Source organism: Chironomus tepperi, unplaced genomic scaffold, assembly GCF_022539635.2.
Source record: "Chironomus tepperi strain 1889 unplaced genomic scaffold, CSIRO-AGI_Ctep_v1 contig_309, whole genome shotgun sequence".
NCBI classification, from domain to species: domain Eukaryota; kingdom Metazoa; phylum Arthropoda; class Insecta; order Diptera; family Chironomidae; genus Chironomus; species Chironomus tepperi.
In genome coordinates, this window is record NW_027226431.1 from 3,539,644 (window position 1) to 3,558,518 (window position 18,875).

At 31.2% G+C, this 18,875-nt stretch overlaps 7 protein-coding genes and 1 long non-coding RNA gene across 8 annotated transcripts; 4 read left to right on the forward strand and 4 right to left on the reverse strand.

The window, feature by feature from the left end:
- Positions 1-44: 44 nt before the first annotated feature.
- On the forward strand, positions 45-7,151 carry LOC139092798 (zinc finger protein 107-like). The gene is made up of 5 exons (XM_070643331.1): positions 45-63; positions 110-216; positions 274-1,865; positions 5,849-5,951; positions 6,010-7,151. The coding sequence occupies exons 1-5, from the start codon at positions 45-47 to the stop codon at positions 6,787-6,789; spliced, it is 2,601 nt and encodes an 866-aa protein (XP_070499432.1). The 3' UTR covers positions 6,790-7,151.
- On the reverse strand, positions 2,073-5,337 carry mei-9 (DNA repair endonuclease XPF mei-9). The gene is made up of 4 exons (XM_070643416.1): positions 5,094-5,337; positions 4,277-5,035; positions 3,311-4,208; positions 2,073-3,164 (listed from the first exon to the last, which is right to left on the reverse strand). The coding sequence occupies exons 1-4, from the start codon at positions 5,303-5,305 to the stop codon at positions 2,073-2,075; spliced, it is 2,961 nt and encodes a 986-aa protein (XP_070499517.1). The 5' UTR covers positions 5,306-5,337.
- Positions 6,816-11,080, reverse strand: Tsp74F (Tetraspanin 74F). Its single transcript, XM_070643419.1, has 4 exons — positions 10,897-11,080; positions 9,578-9,660; positions 9,264-9,455; positions 6,816-8,250 (listed from the first exon to the last, which is right to left on the reverse strand). The coding sequence occupies exons 2-4, from the start codon at positions 9,653-9,655 to the stop codon at positions 7,810-7,812; spliced, it is 711 nt and encodes a 236-aa protein (XP_070499520.1). The 5' UTR covers positions 9,656-9,660; positions 10,897-11,080; the 3' UTR covers positions 6,816-7,809.
- LOC139092868 (uncharacterized) lies at positions 10,218-12,229 on the forward strand. The gene is made up of 4 exons (XR_011544640.1): positions 10,218-10,513; positions 10,673-11,752; positions 11,872-11,949; positions 12,023-12,229. It is a non-coding gene; the product is annotated as an uncharacterized lncRNA (long non-coding RNA).
- On the reverse strand, positions 11,878-12,597 carry LOC139092867 (uncharacterized). The gene is made up of 4 exons (XM_070643421.1): positions 12,557-12,597; positions 12,372-12,493; positions 12,212-12,313; positions 11,878-12,150 (listed from the first exon to the last, which is right to left on the reverse strand). Exons 1-4 carry the CDS (start codon positions 12,558-12,560, stop codon positions 12,070-12,072), a joined length of 309 nt encoding a protein of 102 aa, XP_070499522.1. The 5' UTR covers positions 12,561-12,597; the 3' UTR covers positions 11,878-12,069.
- Positions 12,598-12,666: 69 nt separating this feature from the next.
- LOC139092679 (peptidyl-prolyl cis-trans isomerase H) lies at positions 12,667-13,432 on the forward strand. The gene is made up of 3 exons (XM_070643192.1): positions 12,667-12,808; positions 12,870-12,965; positions 13,031-13,432. The coding sequence occupies exons 1-3, from the start codon at positions 12,724-12,726 to the stop codon at positions 13,402-13,404; spliced, it is 555 nt and encodes a 184-aa protein (XP_070499293.1). The 5' UTR covers positions 12,667-12,723; the 3' UTR covers positions 13,405-13,432.
- Positions 13,421-16,406, reverse strand: LOC139092678 (coenzyme Q-binding protein COQ10, mitochondrial). The gene is made up of 4 exons (XM_070643191.1): positions 14,612-16,406; positions 14,444-14,545; positions 14,001-14,032; positions 13,421-13,934 (listed from the first exon to the last, which is right to left on the reverse strand). The coding sequence occupies exons 1-4, from the start codon at positions 14,683-14,685 to the stop codon at positions 13,507-13,509; spliced, it is 636 nt and encodes a 211-aa protein (XP_070499292.1). The 5' UTR covers positions 14,686-16,406; the 3' UTR covers positions 13,421-13,506.
- Positions 14,831-16,482, forward strand: PGAP3 (Per1-like protein PGAP3). The gene is made up of 5 exons (XM_070643190.1): positions 14,831-15,040; positions 15,111-15,591; positions 15,677-15,815; positions 15,878-16,080; positions 16,163-16,482. Exons 1-5 carry the CDS (start codon positions 14,896-14,898, stop codon positions 16,230-16,232), a joined length of 1,038 nt encoding a protein of 345 aa, XP_070499291.1. The 5' UTR covers positions 14,831-14,895; the 3' UTR covers positions 16,233-16,482.
- The last annotated feature ends 2,393 nt before the right edge of the window (positions 16,483-18,875 follow it).

Genomic DNA, 18,875 nt, shown 5'->3' on the forward strand with positions numbered 1-18,875 from the left:
GTTAAGCAGCACTGCTGTAAATAACAACAAATTCTATCAAAATAATGAATATTTTGAATTGTTGTAGAATTTGTCTAGAAGAGTCAGCATTTAATACATTTAACTTTAGTGAATATTTGTCTAGAAGAGTCAGCATTTAATACATTTAACTTTAGTGAATATATAGGGAATTCCACAATCAAAAGTTTGATCCAGCAGATATGCAGTAACATAGATGTAAGACTATTTTGATTAATTGTTGACATCCAGTAAAAGAAGAAAATTTCCTTTTAGCTTGATTTTAAGCCAGATTTAATATGCAGTGATTGCCTCAATGAGCTTAAAACAGCATGTAGCTTCAAGCAGAAGTGTGAAAATTCAGAACAATTCATCAAAAACATCAATTTTGAGACGAAATTCCAAATTTTCGACGATGACTTTATCGACACTAACATATTTGATGAAGATTATGTGACAGACTATATGAATGAGGATGATTTGAAGCCAGACTTTGAGGAATTACTAGAATGCAGCTCAAAATCACTTACTGAAAGTGTCAGCAGCGTAGATAATAAAGGAATTCAAGTTGATTGCTTTTCTGAGAAGAAAGTCAGCAAAAAAAGCTCGAAGCGATTTTCCATAAAATGCATGACTTGCGACGATGAATTCTCAGGTCCATCAAAACTTGTCATTCATGCCCGAGACTTCCACAATGATACAAAACCATTTAAATGTACAATTACTGGATGTTCACGAGCTTATCAAAATCCAAAGGCATTAAAAGTGCATAAAAGAAGTCACGAAGAAGACAAAAGATTTAAATGCTTAGAATGTAATGCATCCTTTCATGTCAAGGGAAATTTAGTTTCTCATGCGAGGATCCATTCTGGACAGAAATTTGATTGTGAAATTTGTCAAAAATCTTTTAGTTCGCTCAGTTACTTTAAGCAGCATCAAATATCTCATAATCAAGAAGCAACAGGCGCTATATTCATCTGTACATTTAAGGATTGTACAAAGAAATTTTCTAGTCAAATGGCACTTAAATCACATCTTCCTGTACATTCTGAGAAGAACTTCCAATGCAACATCTGCACGAATGCCTTCAAGACCCAGCAAAGCCTGAAAGTCCATTTATTGAAGCACTCAAGTGGCGACTGGAATCGCCTAGACACTGGCAAAATTTGTCACATTTGTGGATTCTCGACTAAATATCGTCAACAGTATAATGAGCATGTAAGATCCCATAATGCCACAAGAGATTTCGAGTGCTTCCATTGTGGCAAGAAGTTCATGAAAAAGACACTGCTTGTCCTTCATATGCAAACTCATTTAAGTGAACGTAAATTCTTATGTGATATTGAAGACTGTAAGAAGGCATTTAAGACTTATAACTCATTCTATGCACACAAAAGGAAGCATCAATCCACAAATTCTCCAAGATTCAATTGTGCCAGCTGTGATAAAATCTTTAGTTCCCATTCAGTATTAATGTCACATCTCAAAAGTCATACTGGAGAAAAAGTATGGAATTGTCATTATGATGGCTGCACAAAAGCATATGCTCATAAACAGAACTTAAACATGCACTTGCTGACTGCTCATGTCGAAAGTGACAAAACATTCAAATGTGATTTATGTCCAAAAATTCTGGCAAATTCAAATCAATTACGAGTTCATTTGAACAAGATACATAAGGCTGAGAAGAATATCAAATGTTCACAATGTGAAATGACATTCTCATCATTACAATTACTGGACGTCCATAAAAGTATTCATCAACCAAAGGCATATAATTGTGAATTTTGCAATTATAGTGCCAAATATAAAGTTGATCTGGAGAGGCATCTGACAAAAGTTCATGAAGATAAGAGTAAGGAGGCATAGTGGAAGAAAGTTGGAACTAATGACTGCACACAAACTGAGACTCAACATAGAATTTAAGCTGAGTTAGTAATAAATCCTAGGATTAAAAATAATCTTCGGATTTAAAAATGGATTAAAAATATTTAAACACTAAAAGTCAATAAAACTTAATAACTTACACTTTATTCAGAACAGAATCACTTCCTTAACATAATAATCAACACCATTCAATACTTCATCATTTGTTTCTTCTGTTTATAAGGCTTTTCTTCCACCTTTTTGACTTGTTTTGGGGTATTATGAAAACTATCGTAGAATGACTTTGCATCTTTGGAACTTCCAAGAATATCGGTCAATTCAGCCTGTGTGAGTTTCAGGAGGTTCTTGAAATTTTTGCCATTTCTCATCAGACCATGAATATTCCTGGAATTGACGCCAGGAAGTTTAATTAAGAAATCATAAATATTTGTATTGTAATTGTCATTAGCGACTGCTAGTTCCTGCATTGGATCGTCATCTGTGCCTGTTTGTTTCAAGACCTGCTCAATATTTGGCTCATCTTTATGCAGTTTTAGTTCCTTAAATAGCTGAACAGTTGCGTAGCATGTCGGCGACCAAACAAGTCTCAATTTTGGAAAATGGATAGTCAGTAGCTGCAACTTTTGCATTATGTCTAAATTCATGCTATCGGAATCACGAGACAGCATATATCTTCCTTGTAAATGAAATGACTTATTTTGATCAAATTCGATCAACAAAATTGCTTTCGAGTAGAATCGAGTCATTTGTTGGCACTGATTGTACAATCGACCACAATTTAAGGAACCGATCAAATCTGATATTGACTTTCTTTCGACACAAATGTCAGGAGTAATTATATAATCACCAATTGATATCATGGCAGGAACAACTTCCAATCCACTTCTATGTATCAAGCATGGCAATTCACTTCTAAATTCTCGGGAATCAATAATAATTCTTGGATTCTCTTTCTTGACTTGTAAATTTTGTCCACCTGCTTTTCGTGTATCAACTTCCTCTTCTTCTAGTTCCTTATGTGGATCTATAAAGTCAGTTTTTCCGTCTTGATATTCAGGCACAACCATTGTTCTTTTAGTTTCTATTAGCAACTCAAATGCTTGCTTCTCGCGACGTAAACTTGTTAAGAAGCTCTGTTCCTCCACTGTCTTGCCATGCATCAATACGAATACCTTAAGCCTTCTTTTCTTGTGTCGTTGATATCGAGCTTCAAATGTTTCAATTTGTCTGATAGCGCTAATATTGATGTTATATAGAACAACGTAGTCTGGTGACATTTCCTGTGGAAATTAAATTTAATTTTAGATTCAAGTGTAAATTATCAAAATTTGTAACGGATTTTCAACATTTTGAAATTTCAAAACCATACAAATGTTTTGAAAATTCAAATATTAAATAACCGTTACATTTTATTTGGTTTACTCACCTGTAATGTCTGACTCAACGATGAATTTCTAAGGATATCACTTCGGAAGGTCTGAATGAATACAGTTGGTTTCTCCATTTTAGACACAATATTCGAAACATTTAAGCTTTCTTCAAAACACTCATCTCTAAAAGTTTCAAATTTTACATTGTCCTTCAAAGTTGTGTCAAAATCGCAAGCAAGAATTGTCTCATTTCCATTGACTTGCTGTGACATTGTGAGTATGAATGTGTCCTTTAAAATATCAGTGTCTTCGTTGCTCTCAAAATCAAAAGTTTCTCTGCTTGGTTCACTATGCAGATCCTCACTACTCTTAGTTTCTTGACTTGCATCCGTTTTTCGCTTTCTTGCTACTTTTTCAGCTAGTCGCAATGGTACTTTCTCCGATTCCTTGCTATTATCAGTCGATGACGTTGGTTGTGGATCTTGAATTTGTTTCACATTCATACAGTCCTTAACACTCCCGATTCCGGTAACTTTTTCGTACTTTTTGCTTAACTTTTTGACAGCCACTTCATTTCTCATAGCTGCATAGAACAATGTCCTTTCCAATCCTTGAGTTAGGTAGTAATTAATTTGATGACATGTTCTGGAATCATTGCAAAGCACCAAGATTTTAATTTGCTTCTCTTTGTCAAATTCATAAGCTTCATCCTGAATTATGGTTTTAATATCTGATGGAATTTCAACTCTCAGGATGTCACTTAGTGCTTTCCATTTTGGACACGTTTCAGGATCAAATTCGTCTTTGGCGTTGAAGATACGCTCCTTTGATAGCTTGAAGATTTGTTCTGCTGCATGCAATAAAGTCCATCCACTGTTATTTAGTGCATAGTCAGCAGATCGATACTTTTTCAGTGCAGAAAAGAAGGTCACTGAGTCTCCATAAATTGCAGTGCTGAGTAAGGTAAAAAAAATTAATTCAATTAAATCCAATTGTGTAATTTTAAGCATCACTATACTTACAACATCAAGTTCCTGAGAATCTGTAAATCCCTAATCAGCATTTTTGTCTTGGAACTAAGTTGTTCCCATACAACATCCATTTGTGACTGTAATACCTTTTGAAATCTTTTTGACACACAATTCTCAACAGTTACTTCCTCTAAATCTACTGTCGGATTGATTCTCTTCAATTCCTTAACGAGGAAGTTCATTAAATCAATTAAGTTTGTTTGAATTTGTGTCATCTTTGGAGTCAATGGGATATGAAATTCGACTGAAATTGGTTCGTAAGTTTTCAGGTTTTTCTGAATTAAAGCATGAAATCTTGGCCATAGAAATAAGTCTCGTACAAAGATGTTTCTCATGACCTTTTCAACATGACCATATCCCATTGTGAATGCCTCGCAACATGACGAAAATGCCTTGATGAAGCCTTTCTTATTTCTTTGTCTGTAAAGTCTTAATGCAAATGCTTCTTGACATGACTCTATGACTTTATGTGCTCTTAATACAACGATACCAGTTATTAACTCAACTGGAATTTTGTTTCGCAGTAAGTCTAGCACCAGCACTTGTGTCGAAATGAACTGAACTCCGCCTGCTAAATATGTTTTTTCTCGTTCTGTGCTGTTACTGGATGCTTGATGGACATTTGGTGAATCTAGTAACTTTGTGTAATATTTCTCTTCATAATCATCGCTGTTTAAGACAAGAATTAAATTTGCTGGATCTACATAAACTTTGAATAAATTGAGTAACACTCGTTCGTAGCTGATTCCTCTGAAAATAGTACATGATGGTAAAATAATTAACAAGACAGTTGAAAGTTAATACTTACTTTGCGCAAATGACTAATCCATCATTATAAATTATGTCCAAAAACATTTGCTTTTCATAATCCAAAAATTTTAATTTTGTGCTGGAATCATTTTCTAAAACTTTCTCTATCTGCTCAAAATTTGACATATCCACAAGTTCCTCATCTTCCTGTGAGCCTTCTTCCTTATTTTCAGGTACTTCTTTCTCTATATTATCAGTATTTTCCTCCATTTTCACTTAATAAATTAATTTCACAATACCGGCAAAATTGACAATGTTTACTAAACAAATTCCGATGTGATAATTGGTAAAAATATTCTATGCAGATTTTGCTTACTGTAAGCAATTATTCTGTTAAGTAAGATTGTTTGGTTCATATAAAATTTGATCCAGTAATACTTTATGAGCTATAATTAAGTAAAAAACTATTTCAAAATAAACGGTTTCCTTTGATTTGAATTCATGCAAAATTAAATAAATTCAAATTGACAGTTGGTGTTTTCGACGAATCAAATATTTCTCTGCAAATTGATCATTTAACAGCTTAATAAATTAGCTATTGAATAAGTATAGAGATACCCATCATGTTTCATGCTACAACCTGCTTAAACTGTGAATTCCAATAAGAATTCAAGAGGAAAAATTCAAGTTGATAGTCCCCTTAATCAGTGTTTAACAACAAAAGTGATGCGAAGTCCAAAATGTACCGCGGACTGAAAAAGGTTGTTCAGCGCTGCAATAAATAAAGGAAACATAAACAAGGATAATGGAGAGTTTTGAAATTAAATTATGTAGATTGTGCAATAAAGAAGGCTACATATTCTGCGATATTAATCATGAAGCAATACAGAAATTCTCAAATCTAATTCCCAATTTGGTAAATATCCTGAATTGATCCTTAAAATCCTAAATAATTAATTACCTGTATCTTTTAGATAAACATCAATGAAGAATTGCTGCTACATATATCAAAAGTATGTACAACTTGCTATCAAACAGTCAAAAACATTGTTTATAACTTAGAGAACATAAGGGATACGCAAAGGATCCTTAAAATTGAAAATTTTATGCGTCCAAAAGTTAAGAAGGAAAGTAAAATGATTTTTGAGGATATAGCAAAGAAATATTCAAATCTGAATGTGAAAAAGATTCAAGTAAATCCAACAACATCAGCACCAAAACCGTCAATAAAGGTAGAACATGAAAGACCAACAACAAGTGAAGAAACACCGCCGAAAAAGTCGTTAATGCAACTTACACAGCCAACAAAGAAGCTAGTCATAATTGAGGCACTTTCAGATGAAGCTAGTCCAGAAACATCACCAAAAAACAATCGTTCATTTATGTGCATAACATGTAGTCAAAAATTCCATAATTACGAACAAATGCAGGTTCACCTGAAGTCCTGTCAAGTATCAACAAGTAATCTTAAGTGCTTCTGCGGTAAAGTACTCAACTCTAAAAAGGAACTTGGCATACACGTCTTCACACAGCATAAACAACACAAACAGAATCATGTCTGTAAAATCTGCAATAAGCTATTCACATCAATGACTAATTTAAATAATCACATGGCTACACACAGTGGATCAAAATTGACATCAAAAGGAACCTTGATGTGTCATTATTGTAAAGGGAAGTTCCTAGATCTTGATGCATTAGAAAAGCATCGCGAAGACGAAAATTGTTGTGGAAGGAAAGTGAACGAAATGTGATTAAAATGAGTCACGCAAAGGTCGAATTAAATGGAATGATTTTGAAACATTGTTTTATTTTTGTATATACTTCAACATAGTACTAATTACTACAAGTCACTAATTATTAAGACACATCGAGATTATGATCCACAATTTTTTATCAGAACATTCAACATTACATCTTCATGTGTGGATCTTCATTTGAATTAATTTCTATTTCTAATTCTACTACAATTTCTCATTCATTAACTTAATTTAATACATTTAATATGGACGGATATGTTTCAGTTTGTCTTATAAAATTTACGAACATAATTTTAATTGTATATAAATTGTAAGTAAATTGATCAGGTAAAAGTTACAAAAATTATAATAATAAAGAGAAGGAGATTGAATCTTAATATCATAAAAAAATATGTTTACATGTCAGATCATTAAAATGGAAGCAGTTTTCAACGCATTTTCTCGGTAGGAATGCTTGTCATGATAGAACTGTTGTACGGTTTTGGAACTTAAACATTTGATTGGTTCTGAATTTTGAAATTATTTTTGCCGTTAAATTAATACTGTTGTAATGTTTTGGAAATTAACCGTTACTTTTAAAACATTTGTATGGTTCTGATTATCAAATGTTGTGCAGTTTTAAATTATTTAAAAATATATTACAGAGCCTTAACTTGATTGAATTTAATTAAATTAAAAATCTTTTGAAATTGTCTCTTAAATAATAAACCTCAAAAAATTATGAATTCTACGAAAAATTAAGCAATTACAAGGAACGAAAAAACAAGAACAAACATCTTCAAATTTAATTAATTTCAATCAACTTTAAGAACTCGTTCGTATGAGAAAATGCGCTGACATCATCGGTATTGATGACTATGATACTAGATATTATTTTCCTACGAGGCATTTGAACTTTCGAATGTCACAAGTTGATTATTTTTTCATGTTTTATATGAGAGCAATTAATTATGTGCGTCAATTTATAAGGTACACATATTGTTGCGTTGAGTCATCGTTGCTTGAAATTATGGATCATTCAATCATATTAAAGAACATACATGAGAATACCATGCCGAATATCATTAAGATTGCAACAATTATGCCGGATGCACCGATTACATTTGCACGATCACGTATAAATTGGAAACCGACTTCATAACATCCATTGTTGTATGTGTTTTGTAATGTTGGATGATCTTGACAAGGCTTTCGCTGAATTCCGTCTCGATCAATTTCCTGGCAACAAGAAAGTGGCAATTTGCCTTTCCAATCTCTAAATGTCTCGACACCGCAACACTTGAGGCGCGTTTGTGTCGTATCCCATGCTGATGTTATTTGTCGTCGAACACCATATAAATTCGTTGATGAATACATTTCTTGTTTCATTGTGAGCTCGACCTTTTCACGAAAAACGTATCCAAGGATTCCGCCAATCAACATCGTCACAAATATCAAGAAAAGCAGTATAAAGTACTGAAAATATGCAAAAAAATAATAATAAACAAAAATGAATCATGGAGTTCATGTAACCATTAATTATCACATTTCATTCAAACATGCATTTCGCGTAAGTTTTTTGGTCTATAAACTAATTCGGGTCATTGTCATTGATTTTGTATATGGACGTCTAATTATAATTGGAGTGAATCGACTAGCGTGTGCGGTTTTTAACTGCGTAAGTATATAAAACATAACAATAAATCAACTCAAGCGCATTGTTTTGTTTGAATATATGTTAACAAATGGAGTATTGGTTTATAGCAATATTCAAATAGTTAGTGTAGGCTAAAATTGACTCAATCTCATTAAAAATTCGAGGATATTTTGAGCTGTGGTTTGAGGTTTCTATATTATTTTAATCAGGAAATTCAAATTAATTAAAAATTCACCTTCTAATTTTTGGGGAAAACCGTTAAATTTGAATTTACAAAACCTTACAATTCCATACATAGATAAGCATTTGTACGGTTTAAAGATTTGAACTTTAACGTACAATTTAATTTTGAATAATATAAAACAATATAATTCCAAACATTTGGAGTGTTTTGAAACATTGGAATTGATTGGTTTTCAAATCAAATTTGTTTTCAAAATTATAACGGTTTTATAGCAACAATGTTATAGCAACAACCTTTTAAAGCTGTCTTTAGAATAAGAATGTTCTATAAATAAGTCAATACCCCAGTCAAAGCCACCCGTCAAAATGCATAGACCACGAAATAGTTTTACAAGCACACACGTCATAAAAAAATACTATACAGAAAAGAAGTTTGTAGTGAATGTGAAATTCCCAAGGTCACGGTCAGCGAATCGAGGAATGAAATACGCGCGCAATTTTTATTTCGTATGTATTTCTTCTTCTTTCATCATCCATGCAGTTCTGAACAAGCAGGCATAGTTAAAAATAACGAAAAAAAAATCAAGTTTCTCGTCGTTATATGACACTTTGCCTGCCTGTAAAGGCAAAAATAAGTAAAATTACTCACCGTTAACAGCATACATTTGATTTCCTTGACCGCACCGAAACATCCAAAGAATGCGAGAAGACAAACAAGGGCTGATGTGATTACAAGCACATAAACAGCGCCCGAAAATAGATTTGTACCAAGTAATTCGCTAAGGAAGTTACGGTCAACAATCGTAATCAAGCCTATTACAAATACAATTGCGCCGCCAATCTGTATGAAATGGAATAAAAAAAAAAAGTGAGAAAAATAGAACCAGTTTAGTAAAGAATTAAATGGATAGAGTTCAAGGAACCGACCGACCAAAATGAAACAAATAGGAGAAATATACTCACGAATATTATCAAGTTTGAGATGAACATTCCATATTTTACTACTTGAGAGCAGAAATCTGCACGTCCGGAGACTCCCATTGTGACTGTAAATGACAGATGTTTTTTTTAATGTTATAACAAACACTTTAGTGATATTATAAGCGATGAGTAATGTTTGTTAAGCTGTTTTAAAAAATAACAAAATATTCAGCACAAGCAGCTTGTGATGTACTGCTGATGTTTAATAATAATAATAATAATAACAAAATAATATATTTTTTTTCGCGTAAGTTGCCAGTTATTGTGCAATAGCTTAATTGTTTTGTGCTATGGCAACAGATTTACTTTGGAAGCATTAATATAATGCTCAGGGACGTATTGAGCAGTTGAAAAATGAACTCAAATATTATTATTATTTTTTCTTGATTTTTGCATGCTTATTGTTAATTGTATTTTTGAGCTGGTGTAGCAACTAGATGAAAAATTGTAATGGGAATGCGTAATTTAATGATATGATTCATATTTGCTGTTCATTTTGATGGAATTTGCAATTTAAATTTTTGTGTCTTAATTGATTTCAATTTGAATTTATCGGATTAACTTTAAATCGGGTGGGTTAATTTTTAAGTCCAACTGGATCCATTGAATCTGCTTCAAAACTTATTAAATTAGATAATTTCAAATTTGACAAATTGTCTTTTAATTTCTTGAATCAAAGCTGAATCTAACAGATCCAAGCATCAATCCGTAACAGTAAAATCAAGTCCATCGGATTAACAGCTAAACCCATCGGATTAAAAATTAAACCCATCAGAGTAAGCATGTTAAACGCTTATTATCATCAATAACAGAAGTTTCCGGAACAATTACAATTTTGCAGACAAACAAACAACAGAAATTATATCACATAACAAGTGTTAATGCACAAATCAATGAACAAACTCTTTCACTACCAAGGTAATGTCCAATAATCTCTTTTTCTATCCATTATATCACTGCAAAAATTGTCTCTTTAACAAACTTTATAGTACACTAAAGGTATTTTACATCATTAACTGCTTCATAATATGCTTCATTACACTAATACAGTCAAATAATGCCACAATCAAATTTCAGGTGTGGATCGATAATGACTCTATGCACAAAAGACAACCAAATTGTTTGCTATTTTTTTGTTGTGGAAATGCATGACTGCACTTCCGATGATCATGAATAAAAATCCCCAAACAATTTCATAATATGAATTATGAATGATGGCATTTTATGTATATATTCAGCATTCCCAAAAGTTACTCATTTCACAATATATTAATGTACATAATTAATTTCAATTGACTCACTTTTTTCTATTAAACTTTTGACTTTCTATTTAAATGCACACGAGATATCGTCTCGAATGTAAGAATGGAACTATTTTGAATGAATAAAAAAGTCAAATGACGCTGTAGAAAAAAAAAAAAAATTCAATACTATGGACGGAGAACTATTTATTCAACAAGTTGTATTACTGCTTACTAACGTATCTTACACTTTACTAGCCAAGAAGCTCGGTATAAAATATATTTTATAGCAAATATGATCAATTATGGCAAGTTTATGTTGAAGTATAAATATTAATTATGATGGTCATTGTTGGACGGGCGTTGCTATGATAAGAACGGAAGTTCATTGAACTGTTAAAGGTAGCAAAAATCTAATTGGATTAATGTTAGCAACTTCCTATAAGAACAGGGGGACCGTACCTAAACAAACAGCATATTCAGTTTGTGTACATTTTTCACAGCATAAACAATCGTATTAGCATTGAAAAATATAAAAGAAATGAATCAAATTGAGGACCCAGAATACAATAATAAAATGCAGTCGACAGACATGTACATGGAACTGACAATTCAGGATCCAAAAGCCAAGAGTTCACATCGTAGCAGATACATAAAGATACTCAGTACTTCCATTCTACTTTACCTTATAGTATTTAAACAATTGAGTAGTTTAAGCCTGCATTTTTTGTTTTGTCTGCCTATAATCCTGTCAGTTAATGCTATATGCTCATTTGTCGAGAAGGAAACAGTCAAAGCGATCAAAAATTTTGGGATTTTATATTCAACTTATTATTCATTCAATATCCGCAAATCGACGGTCTTTATTCCTTCTGAAAATATTCATAAAATTGTCATCAATGAGATGAAGCACTTGGTGAGTTAAAATGATGTCTAATTGAAGATCCAGTCCTGTATCTCGGTTGAATTATCGGAATAGACTTAATTATCAATTAACTGATATATTTACAAGCTAACTATAAATTTATTTTACAGAACCAAATAGACTTTTACCTCCAAATCCTAACAACTAAGGAACTGCACAAAAAGTCACCGACTATTGTCATCAAAAATGTTTGTACAATTTATATTTATTTCTTACTTTAAATAGCCTTAATAACTAACGATTTTGTTACTTATACTTTAGAACCTTCAATGCTTACGGCTAATGTATCAAAAATTGTCGTCGATGTATCATTTGGCGTGCTGATCAGATTTTTTGAGAAACTGCTTAACTTTTTCCAGCGAATCGTGCCGCGCATTAAGTCTAACTATCTGAGGATGTACAATATATTTTTTGTAAGATATTTAGGATCAATAAATGTTAATTACTTACAGCTTCCTGTAGATTCAAGTTCAGAAGGTTTTCATCAAATTTTATTGGTTTCAGCTTGAATTTTGGTTTTGGAATTTCATCTCTTTCATTTTCTATTTCAGTCTGTATAATATGATTAATATTAGTACGCATTTATTATTTAAATAAACTGTAAGCTTACCCGTCTGATTATAAGCAACCTTTTGTGTTTTTCCATTAATTTAGCAATTTCTTCAGGAACGGTTTTTCTCATGTTAACTACATCTTCTTGCAAGTCTCTCAATTTCAGGAATTCACTGTCATCTGTAGAATAATTAATTATGTTAATAATGATACAGTTTTCATGCAATTTATGCTTTAATTTACCCATTTTATGTATAAAATATATAGAAATTAAATTGTCTTGAATTTTTATGTTTTCAAAATAACCGTTAAAAATATAAAGGGAAGGAACTACGCCAGTTTTGTTTACAAACAATCACTAAACGTTTCAGGTTCTACAATTTTCAACTTTAATAAAAAATTAATTGAAAATGCCTACTTGGAATCAAATTCAAAGCCAGCTGAGACACCCAAATAATCCAGTAGTCTTTGTGGACGTTTCAATTGGAAATACAGGTAAGATTTAAGTCAATAATTAATTAATTCTGAACTTACCGGAAATTTTACAATCATCCAGAAATCGGAAGAATTATTATTGAACTATTTGCTGATGTTGTACCAAAGACAGCGGAAAATTTCAGACAGTTCTGCACTGGAGAATACAAACCTCAAGGTAATTTCGAAATATGTGCATAAGAGATCCAGTAGAACTAACTTGATTGTTTTTCTAATTTTCAGGAATTCCACTTGGCTACAAAGGAGTAGCATTCCATAGAGTAATTAAAGATTTTATGATCCAAGCTGGTGATTTCGTACATGGCGATGGAACAGGAGCTATATCAATATACGATGGACAAACATTTGCAGACGAAAATTTCTCACTAAAACATGACAGTGCTGGATTATTAAGTATGGCTAATTCAGGAAAAGATACAAATGGATGTCAATTCTTCATAACATGTGCGAAATGTAGTTTCTTGGATAATAAGCATGTTGTATTTGGAAGAGTACTTGATGGCATGCTGATTGTAAGAAAAGTAGAGAATGTCCCAACAATTGGATCAAATAAACCAAGACTGCCTGTAACAATCACTCAATGTGGTCAAATGTAAATTATTAATAAAATCATTTTTAATGTCACATTTTTTGCACTTAGAGAATTTATTATTTATGTACATAATAATTTATAACGGTTTATAACGAATGGTCAACATTTATATAACACGACTAGTAGCCTCAAGAACATGAGATTTTATAGCTGGCTTCCCGTACCTTTCCTCAGCTTCATCGACAAAAGCTGCTTCCATTTGAACCACAAGTTGATCGAAGAAAAAATTTGCTAATTGTGAATGAATTGCTGATTTAAATTGAAATGATACAGCAAACTCGATGACACATGATTGTGGGATATCCTTAACACCAGGTGAAAACTTCCAATGATTTAAAAGGTAGCTAAAAAGTCGTCCATCATTACATTCAGCTCTTACAAGACTAGGTCTTGTCATCGTCACATTTGAGGTATATTTTTCTGATAATGGTGGGAATCCAATTACTAAATCTGCTGTCAAGAATCCATCCTTTTTGTTGTAGACCATTGACTTTTTGCAGAATGGTACAAACTGATAATAATTTTCTACGTCAGCTGTAAATATTTCAAAGTTCATTAATAAGCAAATAAATTGAGCTGTATTGCTAAATATTTACTTACAGACAACTGAGTACATTTGTTCCATTGAGTATCTGGAATGAGGAGTAATGGAAGCAAATATTAGTAGGTATCATTAGATTGTCATTAGATTACAATTTGGTTTTAAGCAAGCCTTAGGATTTAAAATCAGGTTTAAATAAATCCTAGGATTAAAATAATTCTTCTAATTTGAAATCCATCACAGCAGTTATTTTAGTTGGTCTATTAAGGCAGACAACATTCTTCCCTTAATAATCATAACTGAATAAACAATATAGAATCCAGAATATCGTAAGAATCAATCAGCAAAAGAGACTGAATAAATTGAATTCAAATTAAGCATGAAGATAGCCATAACTAAGCGGTCGCGACGATAAGAAGAGGAAGAGAATCCCAAGGTCAAGCGCAAAAAGAAATAATTATCAAGGATAGAAAATAGATCAAGGTCGTTAATATAAACTAACCCAACCAGCTGTTTGCCATAAAACTCTCTCCGTTTCTTCAGCTCTGATATTTTTGAAAACTCAAAGTTGTTAATCGTTCCTTGATGGAAGTTCCGTTTCGTCCTGCAAAATACACAAAGATTATTATGATTAAAAATTATTGAGAATTATGAAATTTTATCCACTTACATACTATAAATTGATGATACTGCTAATGTCCTGTGTGGAAGCATCAATGTTATTACTAAGGATTTGGTTGCCATCGCTGGATTTAAGGCTAAAAGTGCTTAATTTAATAAAAAAATTAAACTATAGAATTTTTTTTCCTATTTTTTATCTCGTAATTTTCTTTTAACTACGAAGGCAAGACAGCTACGATTGACAATAATGTATATGTTCGGAACTATTGGCAGTGCCGAAGTCCGGAAATATAAACAAAATTTTCTCACATTCATTCTTAAATTCTTATAAGAATGTTTTATATTAAAAGATGCCTTTACGTCTTCCTTTTTATAATAATTATCAGCTTGGTAGGACAGGTGACTGGAAGTACAGGTGATAAAAGTCCTTATTATGGAAATTGTGTTAGTAATTGCCTAAAGCAGACTTGCCAAAACAGTAAGTACAAATTCCTCTTATTGAATAATCGGAGACGATTGAAAATCCTTCAATTTTGGTTTATTTATAGATGTAATGCTGTATAAGAAAGGCATGGAAGAGAAATTTATTGATCACTTGATAGATTTGTGGAGATATAGGAACTTTCAAATTAGCACATTTGAGAATTTAATAACGTGGAATTGCCGAGATGAATGTAAATATCAATGCATGCACAAGACAACGAATGCATTTATTGCACGGAAGTGGAAGATACCTCAATTTCATGGAAAGTGGCCATTTGTTAGGATATTAGGAATACAGGAACCAGCATCTGTATTCTTTTCACTTCTTAACTTTTTCGTACATTACAAAGGACTAATGCAATTCAGACATGATGTACGACCAGATGCACCACTTTACAAACTATGGCACACCTTTTCTATCATATGTCTTAATGCATGGACATGGTCGACTGTGTTTCATGCTCGAGATTATCCTATAACTGAGTTGTTTGATTATGTATTTGCCTACTCAATGGTTTTAGCTTCCTTCTGGTGCATGATTTTAAGGTAATATCCATATTTTTATACTAACACGCAATATCCGCTTAAAGGAAATGATACTAATGATATGGTTTACTAATTTTACATATAGAGTTATTCATGGTAGATCGCAAAAGATGACTGTAGCTATAACATTAATGTGTGTACTCTACTTCCTTAATCATTTTGCTTACCTAAGCTACAATGCTTTCGATTATTCATACAACATGCGAGTTAACATTTTCACAGGAGTAATTTTACCTTTAACATTAATTTAAATTGAATTTATTAAGTAATGAAATTTTTTTTATAGGTAGTCGGTGGAATTGGATGGGTTGTATGGTCATTATCGCAAATTAGGAAGAGATTTTATGTGTGGAAAATTCTCGTATTTGTTATTTTAGCACTATCGACTGTTGTATTGGAAGTTTACGACTTTCCACCAGTCCTATGGACATTCGATGCTCATTCATTATGGCATCTATCATCGGCGCCGATTACAATTTTATTCTACAAGTAGGAAACATGCCATTTACACATCTTGTTTTTTAAATCTATTAATAACGACAATACAAAATTGTTTTTTAATTATTTTTAGATTCATTACCGACGATTGTATTCAATTGCGAAAAGAAGCAATAGATGAGGAGAAACAGAAGCTAATATAATTCCGTACTCAATTAATGCCATATATGACATTATTTATGGTCATAGCTTGTTATTTATTTTTTTAATTTATTATATTTTGTGATTGTCTAGTCAACAAAATGACTTTTATGTTTTTAACGGTTTATTGAGATTTAAAAATGATTGAAAACTGTTGAACGGTTTCGATAAATTTTTAAATTTCAAAACGACCGTTGACTGTAAAAAAATGAAATTTTAATAAAAATTATTAATTTTTTGAGAATGACAACAGATTTCCCTTTTTTATTTCCCATCAGTATTATTATTTTGCAGTTTTCTAGTAAGTCCAATACAAAATTTGATACAAATAACTTAAAATCAGCATAATTCTCTGAACATTTTTTTTTTCAATTTGAAATAAAAGTTTAGTTAAGTGGCAAGATATAGTTAGTATCACTAATATAGTAGTTTTTACAAACTAGAACATAACTTTTTAAGCTTTTAAATTCATTTTTTAGCGCATTTTTGAAACTTGTTTTCAAAAAGGTAGCTTAATAATGCACTTTGTTCGTTCGTTCGTTCGTCGTTCGGTCGGTCGGCTGGAACGCAGATCTCGAAAACTAGCTCTGGTTTGTTTTAATAGCTTCGTTCTATCAAGTTATTGGGTTATCGGTCATTTAGAAGTTTCAAATCAACGCATAAATACTATAATTAACAGTTTTTCATTTTCATATACAACAACAACAAAAACAACAACACGTTTTTTCATTGTTTTACAGTGTTCTTTAATGTTTTTTGATGTTTTTGGAGTGTTTACTGAACAATGTTTGAATTTTTTTTGACCGTAATGAGGTTTGAATTATGAAAATCCGTTAAATGATGAAGTTCTTAAATTTTTGGAAGTTTTATATAAATCTTGTTTTTAAGATCTGGAAGTGACCTGTATCTTACTGGATCTTGTGTATTAGGTCTGGAAGTCAACTGGATCTTTCTGGATCTTATTTTTTAGTTCTGGAAGTGACCTGGATCTTACTGGATCTTGTGTATTAGGTCTGGAAGTGAACTGGATTACCGATCTTGTTTTCGAGGTTGACTTTTAATCAATTACTGATCGCTGGGACAAAAATGCGCTTAAGTTCCTCGATCAATAACACAAGGACTTTTGTAATTTTTTCAAATAAGTTAAGAAATAATTTCTTATTGTCATCTAATTCTAGTTAAATTAATTAATTTTTTTATTCGTTTCTTTTTTTCCATTTTCATCATAAAAAACTTAAATTAGGTATAAAAAAGTGTTTTTTTTTTGTTTTTTAATAAATTGCTACAAGTTAAAGTTAGAATTGTTTTGTCAACAAACATCACGAAAAGAGAAAATTAACATTCATAAGTTAATTAATTAAAGTTGATCAACAAAAACCTGTACATTCCCTTAGTCATTAAAGAAATTTTTTTCTAAGACTTTTCTCTTTTTTTTTTTAAATTTGGAAGTTCCTCTAAAGTCGTTCTCTCTACTATTTCGGTCTGTTTAATTCATAATTTAATTATAATTCATCAATTTATTAATTGAATATTCTAAAAAGATTTTGACCTTGAAACAATTTTTTTCTAGAGTCGATTCAGCTATTATTAATTAACGTAATTGGACTGATATGTTCTTTTGTGTGTAAACTTTTGTATTTAAATTTACGCATTTCTTTTTAGCAGATGACTTCTGCATGATCTAGACTGAATAACTTTTTGAAAAATGTTTCTAAGAGAAATTTTGACTTTTTTTGTGCTGCATTTTTAAATTTTTCGATTAGCTAAACTAAACTAGCTTTCTACCTTTAAATTCAAAAGATTAGAAAATAATTGACAAAAGTTTTTTTTTAAATTTTGTAACTGCTTAAAATATGTCACGGCTAATTGATTTTCAACTGCTAAATTTATGGTTAATGAGGATTGTGTCTTGGATAAATTTGAATATAATCTGCTAATTTTTTTATGTCTATAATAAGTACTAAGCATGTGTCTTCGATTAAAAACTGTTTGATTGTGTCTTGGGAAATTCAAATATTTTTTGTATGTTGAAAAGTCGTTAGAATTGTGTCTTGGAAAATTTAAAATTTAAGAAACTGTTAGAAATTATTATTTTTTGTTTACTGTCTGAAATCATCGTTTTTTTTTGGCGATGACATTAAAATTTTTTTTAAATATGAAAAGAGAAGGAAGAAAAATTTGAATGGAAAAATATTATGTGTGTATTACCATGAAAAGGAAAGTGAACAATAATATTATTTGAATTATCATCATCATTATTCTCGTTTTTTTTGTTGCTTGCTTATAACGGATAATATAATATGTCTGCGTACTATGCCAATAATAATAATAAGTGTTTGATATATACTTCTTGCTATATATGATATGAAATATAACATCATTATTATTCCATTTTTATGCATTCCTATAGCATTTATTCAATTATTTAAAATTCTCACTACTTTTTTTTACTATGAAATTGCATATTTTTTTTTTTTATATTTTCTTCATACTTTTTGATCGATTTTCCTTCACATTCTTTTTTTTATTTACCAAAAAATAGTATTTTTATGTGTGTCAGTTATTTTTTCATTTTTTAAAAAAGTTTTTATTTTTATTTATTTTTTTTTTATCGTATTGCATAGAAAGGGATTCTTTTTTCAAGT

Bases quoted from the DNA above. Each gene is read 5' to 3' on its own strand.
- LOC139092798 (XM_070643331.1), top strand. The intron at 1,866-5,848 runs GTGGAAGAAAGT...GATAATGGAGAG, and splicing joins GATAAGAGTAAGGAGGCATA to TTTTGAAATTAAATTATGTA. The intron at 5,952-6,009 runs GTAAATATCCTG...TGTATCTTTTAG, and splicing joins CAAATCTAATTCCCAATTTG to ATAAACATCAATGAAGAATT.
- mei-9 (XM_070643416.1), bottom strand. From the start codon at position 5,305: ATGGAGGAAAATACTGATAATATAGAGAAAGAAGTACCTGAAAATAAG. The intron at 5,036-5,093 runs GTAAGTATTAAC...TACTATTTTCAG, and splicing joins GGATTAGTCATTTGCGCAAA to AGGAATCAGCTACGAACGAG. The intron at 4,209-4,276 runs GTAAGTATAGTG...TACCTTACTCAG, and splicing joins ATTCTCAGGAACTTGATGTT to CACTGCAATTTATGGAGACT.
- Tsp74F (XM_070643419.1), bottom strand. From the start codon at position 9,655: ATGGGAGTCTCCGGACGTGCAGATTTCTGCTCTCAAGTAGTAAAATAT. The intron at 9,456-9,577 runs GTGAGTATATTT...CATTTCATACAG, and splicing joins TCTCAAACTTGATAATATTC to ATTGGCGGCGCAATTGTATT. The intron at 8,251-9,263 runs GTGAGTAATTTT...GCATATTTTCAG, and splicing joins TCAAATGTATGCTGTTAACG to TACTTTATACTGCTTTTCTT.
- LOC139092867 (XM_070643421.1), bottom strand. The intron at 12,314-12,371 runs GTAAGCTTACAG...CATATTATACAG, and splicing joins GGTTGCTTATAATCAGACGG to ACTGAAATAGAAAATGAAAG. The intron at 12,151-12,211 runs GTAAGTAATTAA...GTACATCCTCAG, and splicing joins ACTTGAATCTACAGGAAGCT to ATAGTTAGACTTAATGCGCG.
- LOC139092679 (XM_070643192.1), top strand. From the start codon at position 12,724: ATGCCTACTTGGAATCAAATTCAAAGCCAGCTGAGACACCCAAATAAT. The intron at 12,809-12,869 runs GTAAGATTTAAG...ACAATCATCCAG, and splicing joins CGTTTCAATTGGAAATACAG to AAATCGGAAGAATTATTATT. The intron at 12,966-13,030 runs GTAATTTCGAAA...TCTAATTTTCAG, and splicing joins TGGAGAATACAAACCTCAAG to GAATTCCACTTGGCTACAAA.
- LOC139092678 (XM_070643191.1), bottom strand. From the start codon at position 14,685: ATGGCAACCAAATCCTTAGTAATAACATTGATGCTTCCACACAGGACA. The intron at 14,033-14,443 runs GTTAGTTTATAT...TCCTCATTCCAG, and splicing joins TATGGCAAACAGCTGGTTGG to ATACTCAATGGAACAAATGT. The intron at 13,935-14,000 runs GTAAGTAAATAT...AAATATTTACAG, and splicing joins ACAAATGTACTCAGTTGTCT to CTGACGTAGAAAATTATTAT.
- PGAP3 (XM_070643190.1), top strand. From the start codon at position 14,896: ATGTTTTATATTAAAAGATGCCTTTACGTCTTCCTTTTTATAATAATT. The intron at 15,816-15,877 runs GTAATTTTACCT...TTTTTTTTATAG, and splicing joins GAGTTAACATTTTCACAGGA to GTAGTCGGTGGAATTGGATG. The intron at 16,081-16,162 runs GTAGGAAACATG...AATTATTTTTAG, and splicing joins ATTACAATTTTATTCTACAA to ATTCATTACCGACGATTGTA.